Below are 13955 nucleotides of genomic sequence, written 5' to 3' on the forward strand. Positions count from 1 at the left end.
AGAATATAAAAAGAACTCTTAAAAACTAAACAGTAAAAATCAAAGAACCCAATTCAAAAATGGGCAAAGGGCTTGAACAGACACTTCTCTAGAGAAGACACACAAATAGCCAATAAGCATGTGAGAAAAGGCTCAATATCACTCATTGTTAGGACAATGCAAATCAAAACATACCCATTATTAAAAAATAGAAAAAAATGTTGGTATGAATAAGAAACTGAAACCCTTGTGTACTTGCGGTGGGAATATAAAATGGTGCAGTCACTATCAAAAACAACATGGTAGTTCCTCAAAAATACTAAACATAGAATTAGCATTTGATTCATCATTCCACTTCTGGGTATATACACAGAAGAACTGAAAGCAGAGACCTGAACAGGTATTTGTATACCAATGTTCCTGGCAGTATTATTCACAATAGCTAGAAGGTGGAAACAATTCAAATGTCCATCGGTGGACAAATGATAAACAAAACGTGCTATGTACATACACTGGGATATTACCTTAAAAAGGAATGAAATTCTGATACATGCTACAACATGGTTGAACCTTGAAAACATTACACTAAGTGAAATAAGCCAACACAAAGGGACAAATACTGTATGATTCTACCTATATGAGGTCAAATACATAGAAAGGAGAACAGTGGTTACTAAGGGCTGGGGGCCGTGATGAGGAGTTATTGTTTAATAGGTAAAGAGTTTCTACAAGAGACGATGAAAAAGTTCTAGAGCTGGACAGCGGTATGGCTGCATGATAACATAAATATACTTAACGTCACTGCACCATGCACTTGAAAATGACTAAAATGGTAAATTTTAAGTATATTTTACCACAATTAAAAAAAAATTTAGAAGTGGACGTTGTGGAACACTGCTCAGATGCCACCTTCAGGACCAAGAAACCCATCACCCAAGAGCTGAGTTCTTCTCCAGGAACCGCCCTAGGCTGAAGGGGGCTGCCTCCCTCAAGTTTACATCCCCACCCTGGTGACAGCCTACATCCAATGAGTGATCAGTGTGGAGTACAAATGGTCAACCCCTTTGCTCTGAATGGTTGTCCTGGCCTAGAGCTCCCTGTGGGGTTGGCTGAAGCCTCTGCTACCACAGAATCACAGTTCTAATTCTCCCTCTGCCCAAATCTGCTCATAGATGTTATCCTGAGAGTCTCCCTACTAACCATCTTTGCATCCATCTCAGAGCCTGCTTCCTGGGGAACACAACCTAAGAGAAGAACCATAGAGAAATGTATCTTATTTAGTGTAATTTAGAAACAGAACTCCAATATTTCCCTTCTTCCACTTGGTACCTGATTCTCAGTCGGTCGTTTTCTGAGTAGAGGCGTAAAACATGCTCCCGCTCCTGGAAGAGGCAGACCTGTATATCACTTAGAGCTTTCTGTAGTTCAGCAATCTCTTCCTCCCTCTGCTGCAAATCCCATTCCAGTTTATGCTGGGGGGGGGGAGAGAAAGGTAGTTGAAAAGATATTGTGCTTCACAGGAGTATGTATGTATGTATGTATGTATTTATTTATTTTTATTATTTATTCGACAGAGATAGAGACAGCCAGCGAGAGAGGGTACACAAGCAGGGGGAGTGGGAGAGGAAGAAGCAGGCTCACAGCGGAGGAGCCTGATGTGGGGCTCGATCCCATAACGCCGGGATCACGCCCTGAGCCGAAGGCAGACGCTTAACCACTGTGCCACCCAGGTGCCCCCACAGGAGTATTTCTGATTGGATATGGTGGATCAGTTCATGCAGAAATATTACAAAGTGAATGGTTTCACCAACACAGAATTCAAATGACAACAACAGGTTGTATACAGACTTGAGTTTAAAAGCTGTAGTGTGAGTGTGATGTTTGCCTATACCACCGAACCTCTTGTATCTTCCTTTTACAGATTACAGAACCCTAATGCCATATGATTCACTTGTTCTACTCACACTTTTTTTTTAATGCTTTCTATGTAATAAGGATTATAAAATTTTGGAAAAACAAAGATTACAGGTATGATTCTTGCCCACAAAGTTGAAGAATTTTGCGGGGGGAGAGACATGCAAACAATTAAAATGAAATAGTTATTTCATGAAAGAGTGTGCATAGTAAAATGGTAGAAGGGAAAAGTACAGCAGGAGTAAAACCTATGCAGGTTTTGGGAAGTCAGAGAACACAACCAAAGTTGGAACTTGAAAGATGAAAACTGCCAGAGACAAGCAAAGGGCGGGTACTCTTGGGAAAGAAATGCAGAACTATCAGAGCCTTAAGTGTTTGCGCAACCCCAAGTATATCAGTATTCCTGAAGTGGACAGTGAGAGGCAGAGTGGAGAAATGTGAGGCCACAGGCTGGATACTGGTAAGGAGGACACTGGAATAGTTCAGGGGAGACATAATGAGTTGGAACTAGATTTGAGGGAACAGTGATTAAGCTGTTGGAATGGGTGAAGCGACATTTAGGAAGCAGAATGAAGAGGACTTACCAAGTGACAGAAGTAGAGGCTGGGGAGAATTGCAGGCAATGATACCATTTACTGGACACGGAATAAAGAAAAAGTGAAGAGATAAGGAATGGAGGGAGCGGAAATGTTAGTGGTACAGATTATGTGTGGGTAGGGTAGGAAAGAGGAAAGCAGTTCACACATGGACATGTTAACATGAAACTCAGGAGAAAAGTGAGTCCGCATTGGTTATCTGGTGTCATCATCTCACACGTAGTAGTAGAAGGCATGACTACGATGAGGCCATATATGGTGGAATCTAGAACTTTCATATTTAAGACTAAGGAAGGGGGGCTGTTGATGGAGACTGAGGAGAACTGGTTAGAGGTAAGACAGAAACTGGGAAAGGAAAATGACACGGAAATCAAGAAAGGATAAGTCTGCAGAAAGAAGAGATCAATAGTGACAAACACCGCAAAGGCCACGAGAAGATCACTTTGACTAGCAGGTTCCAGAGACCACAGAGGTGCACTTTTAGTGGAGCAAGGAGGACAGAGAGCAAACTGCAGTCAGGAGGTCGCTGAGTGGGTGACAAAGTCAAGCTATTTTACAGGTGTGGCTGAGAAAAGAGCCATTCACATAAAAGAGGAGTTAGAGGGGAAAGTACAACTACAGAAAGCTGTTTTTTTAAGTTAGGAAAGACTTGAGTAGGTTTATATACTGAGGACAAAAAGCCAACATCAGGCAAAAAGTTAAAAATAGAACACACAGAGAAGAGGGGCACCTGGGTGGCACAGCGGTTAAGCGTCTGCCTTCGGCTCAGGGCGTGATCCCGGCGTTATGGGATCAAGCCCCACATCAGGCTCCTCCGCTGTGAGCCTGCTTCTTCCTCTCCCACTCCCCCTGCTTGTGTTCCCTCTCTCGCTGGTTGTCTCTATCTCTGTCAAATAAATAAAATCTTTAAAAAAAAAAAAAAAGAACACACAGAGAAGAGAGGTGATGAGCTGGTTTCCAAGGAGAAAGGGCTAGGGGCCAGGGGGGCTGCTGGATCAGTGCAGCTTGAATGGGCAGAGATAGCTTGTCCCTGAAGGAGTAAGAATAGAGAGATGGATATAGATTAGGTAACTTGTGTGGATGGGCAGGAAGGGACGCGTGCGAGCTGGTGTCTCCTCTGTTAACTAGGAAACAATATGGCCTGAGAGAAGAGGGCTAAGAAGGGGTTTCAGGCTGGAGGAAGTTGAAGGCAGAGCACAGATGTGCACAGGCAAGAAAACTGCTGTATAGTGACTAAGGATACGGATGACAAGTTCACCATGAATTTATTCTGTATTGTTGTATGTGTCCATTCTAGAACAACGGTTCTCAACTGGGGGCGATTTTGCCTATGCCCCCAGGAGAAACTGGGCAACGTCCGCAGGCATTTTTGATGGTCATGACCGGGGGCTGGGGGGTGGGGGAGGACGTGTGCTACTGGCATCTAGCGCGTGGGGGCCAAGGGTGCTACTAAACACCCTAGAACACACACAACAGTCTTCATGACAAACAAGTACCAAGCCCCAAATGCCAACGATGCCAAGGCCGACACATCCTGCTCCAAAAGAGGTGGTGGAGAACCGGACGAGATTACAGCTAGGGTTTGTGCTATGCAAGCAGGGCAGAGGGATAAGCAAGGGTCCTATGCAGGCAGTACAGTTACTGAAGTGAAGCACGACGGAGTTTGGGTCAGAAAGGAAGGAAGCTCAGAAGCTGGCGGGCAATGCTTAGAAACCTGAACTGTGAAGGAGCTACAGAGCTAACAATGAAGTTAAATGGAGTCAGGTGTAAGGGGGTGAAAGAACCACAAGCATAAAGAGACCAAGAGGTAAGAGTTTAAGGTTTTAGAGGTCTAGCAGTTGGGGGAGATTATGATTCAGTGAGGGACCCAAAGGGTGGATAGGTAGCGAGGCTGCAGCAGAAAGGAATAAAAGAAGAATTTCTTAAATAAAATATCTGCTTATGATATGAGCTGGCACTTGTCCCAGGAATGAACAGACTCAACCGGAGTCCTAAAAGGGCACAACACATCATCCCTTTCACCTGTGCATCACACGCTGCTTTGTAGAGTTCCAGTTTCTTTAACAGGTCTTCATTTTCTTCCTCACACTCAGCCATCTTCTTTTGGTAATATTCCAGAAGTTCCTGAGAAGGGCAGAGGACAGCCAGACGATCTTCCGTGGAAGGCAAGGGAGTGGACTCCATCGAATCCAAGAAAGACATTCCCTTCCACTTGGTGGGACCACTGAAGCCACAGGGAACATCATGTTTGGAGACAGTTGTCGGTCTGTGTAAAATCAGAGAGGATATATTCATTAAACTATGTGAACATTTATGAGACATTATAATTTCTTAAATAAAAACAGAGTTTATGTTCTTGAAGTGCTTATAATTAAGGTGCTCATAAACCTTCAAAGGTTGAAGTTCAGGGTTGGTGAGTAATTTTATGAATTGGTTTCCAAGTATTAAAGGCTTAAAGCTAGATTCAAAATACATGTTAGAAGAATAAAAAGATCGTTAAAAAAATGAAATATTACCCAAGTAAGACCAGATAATAACAGAAAATTTAATACTATTAAGGTATATAGCAAAAGAACACTATACATTGCTGGTGGAGTCTAACTTGACATTATAGAGAGTAATCTGGCAGAATCTAGTAAAACCGCCATTCCTCTTGTCCTAGAGAAACTCACGCACACGTGTACAAGGTGACACACAGAAAATGTTTACAGCAACATTATTTGTCATAACAAAAATGGTAATCTTCCCAGACATCCACCCAATAGGATAATGGATAAACTGTGGTATCTTTATATAAATAGAACATTATTCAAAGTCATTTGAAACTATGGATTAGAGATATCCAAATATGAATGATCATCCAAACAACATTAAAAGGGAAAATGTACGTAGATGCATATGCAGAAGATATTACATTTAAGATTGGAATTTGCCAAATGAAACTCTTTTCAGGAACAGGTACATGTAAGTGGCAAAGTTATTAAGAAAGGGAATGACAAATATAAGATTCGGGATTAGAAAATAAAGCCTTAGTTAGTAACCACACAATCACATCAGCCTCAGAGACATTTGAATTACACAGACCAAGACTAGACAAGATCAAAGGCTAATGAAAGGTTGGGCAAGAAGTTCTCTTTGTTTGCTTTTAGCAAACAAGAGCGGTCAGCTAAAACAATGCAAATCAGAAAACAAATGGTGTGGAAGTGGAGAAACCCTGCAAAAACTAACCCACTTTGGCTAACCCACTTTAGCGGTCAGCTAAAACAATGCAAATCAGAAAACAAATGGTGTGGAAGTGGAGAAACCCTGCAAAAACTAACCCACTAATTGCAATTTACAATATAACAAAATAGACAGCAGTGTGGAGAAACTTTATACTGGATGCCCAAGGCAGTTAACAAAGGAGATGGTCAGCACCTTTAATAAGCAGGCATGTATAGAAGAGATATTAAAATTTACTTTCAGCTAGCATGAAGAAAATAAAAACCCTAGCATTTCCTCAATCACTAAAAGCTCATGATAGAAATGTTCTTTTGCTTAATGTTTCATGTCTTCAAAGGGAGTTGCCTTATAACTACTCTGGGAAATAGATCAGGAGATGAACTAAGAGGTACTGGCTGAGATTTTGCAGTTGAGAGTTGTGGTAATGAGGACAAGGATGTCTGTCGTGCAGGAAGTTGATGGCAGAACCAGAATTAAAAGTCCCGTTTACATGCTGGTTGTTTCCTCTGTAATCCAGGATCCACGGGCACTATACCAGGCTCACTCAAACTGCTTGGATTCGGGTATTAACATTTAATATGTCCTAGTTTTAAATCCAAATTACACATAAGAATAGAGAAATGGGGTCTAATACAGTTCAAACCCAGAGTTTGGAAACATGCTTCTGAAAAGTTTCTAGTTCCTAAACTAACTTGTACTTACAGCTACAAAACTATTGATTCTTTAACTAACGACTTAAAAATAAGCAAATGTCTTACTTTCTGCAGACGGGGGTACGCACTGGGGTAAAGTTCATGCTGTCCTCTTCACACCTGTTAAATAGGCAAAAATTCAAAATGAGGGGTCAGGAACAGACAAAAGAAAAAACAGTACAGGATACGCAGACAGGTTCCCTTTCCATCATTAACAGAGGTATCTGCTGGTGAGAATGTGATGCTCTAAAATGTAGGATTCTTTAAAGTAGTTAAAAATCCTGAAAATCTATGACTTTTGAACTTTCATAAGGCATTCGTCATTACTATTTAAATAAAATCAGGATGGTATCTAATGTTTGGATGGATAAGCACACACAAAAGAAAAGCCTCCTTAACATGAAGGTTGTCTGCAACAATGCAAAACAAGTTTACAATCCTTTTGCCAAAATAAGAGGGAGACGCAGAAAAGTTTCTAACAAGTAAGGGACAGTAACTGGAAATTAAGGTACAGGGCCAATTATGCTAAATTTAAAAGAAATACTAAGCCACTGACATTTTATCTCTCTTTGGTGAGCTTTATCTATTGTTTCATCTTAGAGAAAGAAAAAATTACTTACAAGCTTTGTAAGGTCCATTTACAATCTCCATTCCAATTGCTAACATGGAGCTTGGGTTTCTCTATATGAATAATCTTATCACAGAAATTTTCATGAAGATAACCTCACGGTCAGGGAGGGAATAGGGGAGAAGGGCGAGAGAAGAGAAGAATGGGAGCGGAGGGAGGAAAGAAGGAGTGAGGGGAGGGGAGAGTTTATTAGCTTCAGGGGAAGCTGGCTTTTCAAGCATGCTTTGTCAACCCATTCTGATTTTGAGCACGATCGTGTAACATTCTGTTCTTGTGCTCTTTTAATTGGTATGTTTCTGTTTATAATCTTCAGTCCTTTGGAGAATTTTGTGAACAAGAGTGAAAAGAGATAATAACGCTTGTTAATTCTATATGCCATTTCCCTGCTGGGAGCCCCAGAATACCTCTGCTCCACCTTCTTGAAACCTTTCTTCATTTGGCTTCTAGGACACCACATGTTCCTGGTTTTCTTTCTCACTAATTTCTTTCTCACTAAATTTCAGTCAATGCTAGTTCTTCTTATCTATACTTACTGCCTTGGTGACTGTGTGTCAGTTTTAGAGGTGCCTGGGTGGCTCAGCCAGTTAAGTGTCTGCCTTTGGCTCAGGTCATGATCTTGGGGTCCTGGGATCGAGTCCCACATCCGGCTCCTTGCTCAGCGGGGAGTCTGCTTCTCCCTCTCCCTCTGCTGCTTCCCCTGCTTGTGCTCTCTCTCTCTTCCCCTCTCTCTTTCTGATAAATAAATAAAATCTTTAAAAGGAAAAAAAAATCTCCATGAGCTACCACTACACACTCTGTAGAGAAACTAAAATTAAAAACAAATAAAGAGATAATACCAAGTGTCAGCAAGGACGCAGAGCAACTAGAACACACACTACTAGTGGAAATGTAAAATGTTACACTTACTGTGATTGTTTATTTATGTATATATATATATAAACGTATATATATGTACATATGTATATATAAATGTGTATATTTGTATATATATGTATATATAAATAAAAATAAATAAATAAATAAATAGTAAGTCAAAACACAAAACTCCTCTGCTCGAAAGCCTCCTGAGGCTTTTTGCTTTAGTCAGAGAGCCAAGGGCTTTAAGATGGCTTCCAAGGTCCTACATGATCCAGCTACCCCAAGACTTCTGTGACCCCACCTACGACTCTCCCCCTGCTCACAGCTCCAACAACACTGGCCTCTGCTGTTCTTCAAACATGGTGGACAAACTTTTCTTCAGACTTCAAACTTCTACTTTATGATGTTCTTTTCCCATTTATCTCTATATGGCTTGCTCCCTCTCCGTAAGGGTTCTAATGTCACCTTCTTGGTGAAGTCTTTCCTGACTATCTGGCATTCCCTTACCCACCTTCTCTGCTTTACTTTACCACCATCTGACAGAGCTAGAAAATTGGTTTCTGCTTCTGTCATTCCATTAGCTTTCTTCTGCCCACCAATGCTTCAAGTGCACCATCTCTTTTTCTCACCCTCTCCTTTAAAATGACTACTCTCCTCCTTTGAACTCACCTCCTTCCACAAAAGTTCTTCAAACTCGGTGAATTTGTCTCTTGTAAAAAAACAACCTGGAAAGTAAATATGGTAATTGGGTTGGTATGGTAGGATTATGGGCGACGTTTTTTTTAACAGCTTTATTGAGATATAATTCACATTCCATACAACTCAAAGTGTACAATTCAATGATTTTAGTATATTCAGATATGTGCAACCCTCACAATTACAGAACATCTTCATCACTTCAAGAAATCCTATAACCTTTAGCCATCACCCTGTTCCACCTCCCCCAAGCCCTAAGCAACTACTTAACTACTTTCTATTTCTATAGATCTCCCTATTTTGGACTTCCGTATGAATGAGACCATATAGTATGTGGTCTTTTGTGGCTGGCTATGACAGGCTGCTTTCACTTAGCATGATGTTTTCAAGGTTCATCCACGTTGTAGCATGTGTTAGTGCTTCATTCCTTTATATGGCCAAGCAATATTCCATTTCATGAATACAGGTGACATCTTAAAGATGAATGTCACTGTTCTAAAAATATTTAAGAGTAACTTGGAACTTTAAAAAAAAATATTTTGAGTCATTTTTTTTTTTAAAGTAATCTCTATGCCCAATGTGGGGCTTAAACTCAAGACCCCAAGATCAAGAGTTGCATGCTCAGGGCCCTGGGTGGATCAGTCAGTTGGGCAGCCAACTCTTGGTTTTGGCTCAGGTCATGATCTCAGGGTCCTGGGACTGAGTCCTGCATCGGGCTCCATGCTCAGTGGGGAGTCTGCTCAAGGGTTCTCTCTCCCTCTTCCACTGCTTGTGCATGCTCTCTCTCAAATAAATAAATAAATCTTAAACAAACAAAAAATGAGTTGCATGCTCTACCAAGTGAGCCAGCCAGGCGCCGCAAAATAACTCCGACCTTTAAAAGACCCTTCTAACAACTTGTAACCTCTCTTCTTCTTCACAGTGACTGTCCTCACTCCTTCTCTTTCCTGTGACTACAGCACATCAACAAAAAAGGTGTCCACATTCACATCTTATTTAGCTTTATAACCTCTCACAATCTGACTTCTCCAACATCTGGAAGGCAGCTATGCTTGCCACTATATCAACACCTACTACAACATCTGAATTGAAATTACTTTTCTTGGTCAGCAGACACCTGAATGAATAAATTCAGCTGCTTTCTTGGTGTCCCATCCTCCATCCAGCAAGTCACTCCTTGACTTGTATGCTTAATTTGACAGTGTTGATCACCTTTTTAAAAAATATTGTAGTTCAGAGCTTGGGCTCTGAAATCAAACAGACTTGGGTTTCAGCCAAAGTTCTGTCCCTTATTAGCTGTGTGACAGGTAAGTTATTTCACCTCTCTACATTCCAGTTATTTATTAAAAGATGGGAAGAATGGCATATATCATAGGTTGGTGTAAAGATTAAATGAGATAATGAATAAAGGGTTGAGCACAGTGTCTGACACGTAAGTGCTCAATAAATGGAGATTATTATTATTTTTACTAATAATCTTCCTCTCTTGGTTCAAAAGGTTCTGTCTTCAACTTTCTTTTCTACTTCCTCTGTCCATATCTGTGGGAACATCATTATTCTTGCTGTTTTTATGATGACCTCTATTATCTAAAACACTACCTGGCATAGAGTAATAGCTACTTATTGAATAAACAAATGACATCTTTAAATATCCTGGTTTGAATTTCCAGTTATGTAAGGGACAATTTCACCTATATGTCCCATTGGAGCTTGAAATGTCTAATGCAAAAAAAAGTCTAACTTAAAAAATCACTCAAGTCACATATTTTTTAGCACTTCAAAGCTAATTCAGCATCTTCCAAGCAATCTGGACTTTAAAATTTAAATTCATCATTTCATTACTCCTTCTCTTGACCTTTATCCAACCATATGAAAATCCTGTATATTCTATCTGGGCAATAACCATGTTAATTCAAGATTTCCATATCTTCTTCTTCTTTTTTTTTTTTTAAAAGATTTTATTTATTTATTCGACAGAGATAGAGACAGCCAGCGAGCTCTAGAGGGTACACAAGCAGGGGGAGTGGGAGAGGAAGAAGCAGGCTCATAGCAGAGGAGCCTGATGTGGGGCTCGAACCCATAACGCCGGGATCACGCCCTGAGCCGAAGGCAGACGCTTAACCGCTGTGCCACCCAGGCGCCCCAAGATTTCCATATCTTCTTACCCCAGGACTTAACTGTTCTAACCACCTCTTTTCTCCTTTGGACCATACTCTCAAAAGTCATAAAATTCATCAGCGGCTCCTGATAGCCTAATGCATTAACTCAAACTCAGCCTAGACATCATGGCTAAGAACCAAACCTACCTCTCTAATTTCCTTCTGCTCCACTAAACGTACCCCTGGTTGTAGATAACTTTCTTGCCTGCACGCCCTTGTTGGTGGGCTTCCCCTAGCTGGAACATAATTCCCTCCACTGTCATAATTCCACTTAGTGGAACCTGTACCCCTGAAACAAATAATACATTATACGTTAATAAAAAATAATTTCACTTAGTGGAATCCAGTTAGTACCTGAAAACTCAATACTACCTCCTTCATCTCTTTCCAGAGTCTTTCCATCCAAACTGATCTATCAAAATGATCTAACTGCAAAAGAACCGCATCTGTAATTCTCTAAAAGTTAACATTTTAACAATTTTAACATTTTTAACAATTCTCTAAAAGACTTCTTTGTTGCTATCAGTTCTCTAATGATGGGTGTGTTCCTTGAAGATAGAAAACGGGCTTTACTCATTATTGTATCTCCCCCCCAAAAACAATGTCTGTTTATAGATAAGTTAATGGGTTTCAGGTCGCTTCTATTCCTCCATCTCTGTGATATCTTATTTAGGGTTGTTGTTGTTTTTTAATATAACCTTACCTTTCCTTACAATTAAATCTTGATTAGCATTTTGACATTTACTTTATTTACCCCCACAACAACTCTGTTAAGTACTTTTATTAATTCCTTAATTCTACAAATGAGGAAATTGAGGGCTTAGACTACCTTGGGATGAGAGAATACTGGAACGCACTTCCAGGACCTCCAAATTCTACACTCCTTTTTACATTTCATCCCGTTGTCGACTCCCTCATTGCCATGGATCCCCAATCCTCCAACACCCCCCGAAACCTTTCACTTCGCACATTCTAACTTTCCTCTTCCGGTCCCCGCACTTACTTCTCCGACACTAGATTTTTTTTTAGCCCAAAGCCCCAATTCCCTAATCCCAGCATCCTAAACCCAAAACTCTGTACTCACGCCACACTAAGCCTCCGAGTCAGAGACCCCAACCGAAAAACAAAACTTAAATCCGGTAGTGTCGCGGCGCCACTGAGCGTGCACGAATCCGCCCAATCGCCCACAAGTTTACACGGCCTTTTGGATAGCGCACCAATAGGAAGGCTATTCACACAGAGGCGCGCCCCTCCATTCCCCTCCCTTCCTCCCGCGTGTAACCGCGCAGAGATCGCCGGGAAATGTAGTTTTACTTCTGTACACAGCTTCCCAGGTGGAGGGTGTAAACCAACTGCTACCCAGCTCATCCCCGTACTCACAGTGTGACGTTTGGGGTAAGAACGTGCTAGTTCTGAGCACACCCAGTTTAAACTTGCTCAACTACTTTGTTTTCACGACAAATTACGCAGGACACGATGCATAATTATGGAATGGCTCACAAGATTATTATGTGTTGCAATTTACAAGCTTATATCAAGGTGAAGATTCTAAGAAGATAGTTTCTCCTTTAATGACCTGGTGGCCTAGAGCCAAGATTGGACCTGTGGTTCAATTTCTTTTCTTTTTTTTTTTTTCTTCAAGATTTTATTGATTTATTTGACAGAGACAGAGACAGCCAGCGAGAGAGGGAACACAAGCAGGGGAAGTGGGAAAGGAAGAAGCAAGCTCATAGCGGAGGAGCCTGATGTGGGCCTCAATCCCATAACGCCAGGATCACGCCCTGAGCCAAAGGCAGACGCTTAACCGCTGTGCCACCCAGGCGCCCCTGTGGTTCAATTTCTACAGTCAGAGGATTATGTATATAAATGCTACTGTTTTTGTCAGATAGCAGACACTACTTCCTTTTCCTGAAAGATGTGGAAGACTGGCTTTAATCATATCAAGCTAGTTCAAAATTCAACTGTAGTCTCACCCTTCCAGAAGAGCAAGGGGTAAGGGGAAAGGCACTTCAGGATCAGAGCTGCAACTACTGCTGTGGAAAAGCTGGGACTTCTCACCGGTGTAACTTGACATCTCCTAAATTTACTTTTTTCTATCTTGTGATTTTTCTCTGTTAGTTACATCGAGAGCTTCCCAGACATTTAAAAAAAAAAAAATTTCCCAGACATATGAACTCAGTATTTTTGTCTCCTTTCCAGTCCTTACATTTTTTTTTAAGAAAACAAAATCTTGGTGATCTTATCTTCATACTGGCTCTCAAATATTATATATTCTATAAATATTCTTCATTTTTTTCTACTCTTTGTCTCATTACCTTTCACTTGGGCTACTACAATAGGTTTCTAACTGGTGCTTTTTCCTTCTCCAATCCATTCTGTAAAAGGTGATTATTTTTTTAAAGCACACTTCTGGACATGTTACTCTCCTGCTCATAAACTTTTGGTAACTCCGAAGAGTAGAGAGTAAGTCCAGATAGTAATATGGCATTCAAATACTGACACAATCTGATCCTACTTATCTTTATTATATAATAATTAACTGGTTATTTTCTGAATGTAACATGGACTTTCTAGCTTTGGCTCACACCCTTCCTTTTATCTGGATTGACCCTTTCCATGAATCTTTACCAAAGGCAACACAAATACCATCTCCTTTATTGGAAGTAATCCTTTCTGTTTTGATACTCACTTAGCAATTAGTCATTATATTTTTTTACAGCATAACTTCTGTTCAAATGTCATCAATCTTAAGCCCTTCTCTGACTACCCTGTCCCCCCCTTACCACCCCTCCACTCCCTGCCTTCTCTACTTTTATGAGATCTTATCAGCACCTAAAATTATATTTATTGGTTTGTGCTTATTATTTTGAATCCCCTCACCACTAGAAAGTAAGCTCTATGTCTTTTTGTTGTTCATGTCATATATCAAGCATCTGGAAGAGTTCTGGCACATAGCAGATGCTCAAAAGTTGTTGCCAAATGAGGGGCGCCTGGGTAGCACAGTCGTTAAGCATCTGCCTTCGATTCAGGGCGTGATCCCGGCGTTCTGGGATTGAGTCCCACATCGGGCTCCTCTTCTGGGAGCCTGCTTCTTCCTCTCCCACTCCCCCTGCTGTGTTCCCTCTCTCGCTGGCTGTCTCTCTGTCACATAAATAAATAAAGTCTTAAAAAAAAAGTTGTTGCCAAATGAATAAATGCATATGTAATGTTC

The 13955-nt window shown here is 40.8% G+C and overlaps 1 protein-coding gene across 5 annotated transcripts in view; it reads right to left on the reverse strand.

The window, feature by feature from the left end:
* CCDC77 (coiled-coil domain containing 77) overlaps window positions 1-11945 on the reverse strand; it is a 28055-nt gene extending 16110 nt beyond the window's left edge. The window contains exons 1-6 of one of the 5 annotated variants that reach the window (XM_034645200.1): window positions 11829-11930; window positions 10892-11033; window positions 8559-8614; window positions 6470-6523; window positions 4512-4755; window positions 1309-1451 (exon numbers count right to left, since the gene is read on the reverse strand). In XM_034645200.1, coding sequence (XP_034501091.1) covers window positions 1309-1451; window positions 4512-4755; window positions 6470-6507 — 425 coding nt within the window. In that variant the 5' untranslated portion in view covers window positions 6508-6523; window positions 8559-8614; window positions 10892-11033; window positions 11829-11930. The other 4 variants (XR_004621242.1, XM_002914105.4, XM_019793543.2 and 1 more) reach the window with 4 other exon arrangements.
* Window positions 11946-13955: the final 2010 nt, after the last annotated feature.

Source organism: Ailuropoda melanoleuca, chromosome 16 (genome assembly GCF_002007445.2).
Source record: "Ailuropoda melanoleuca isolate Jingjing chromosome 16, ASM200744v2, whole genome shotgun sequence".
Classification (NCBI taxonomy): Eukaryota; Metazoa; Chordata; class Mammalia; order Carnivora; family Ursidae; genus Ailuropoda; species Ailuropoda melanoleuca.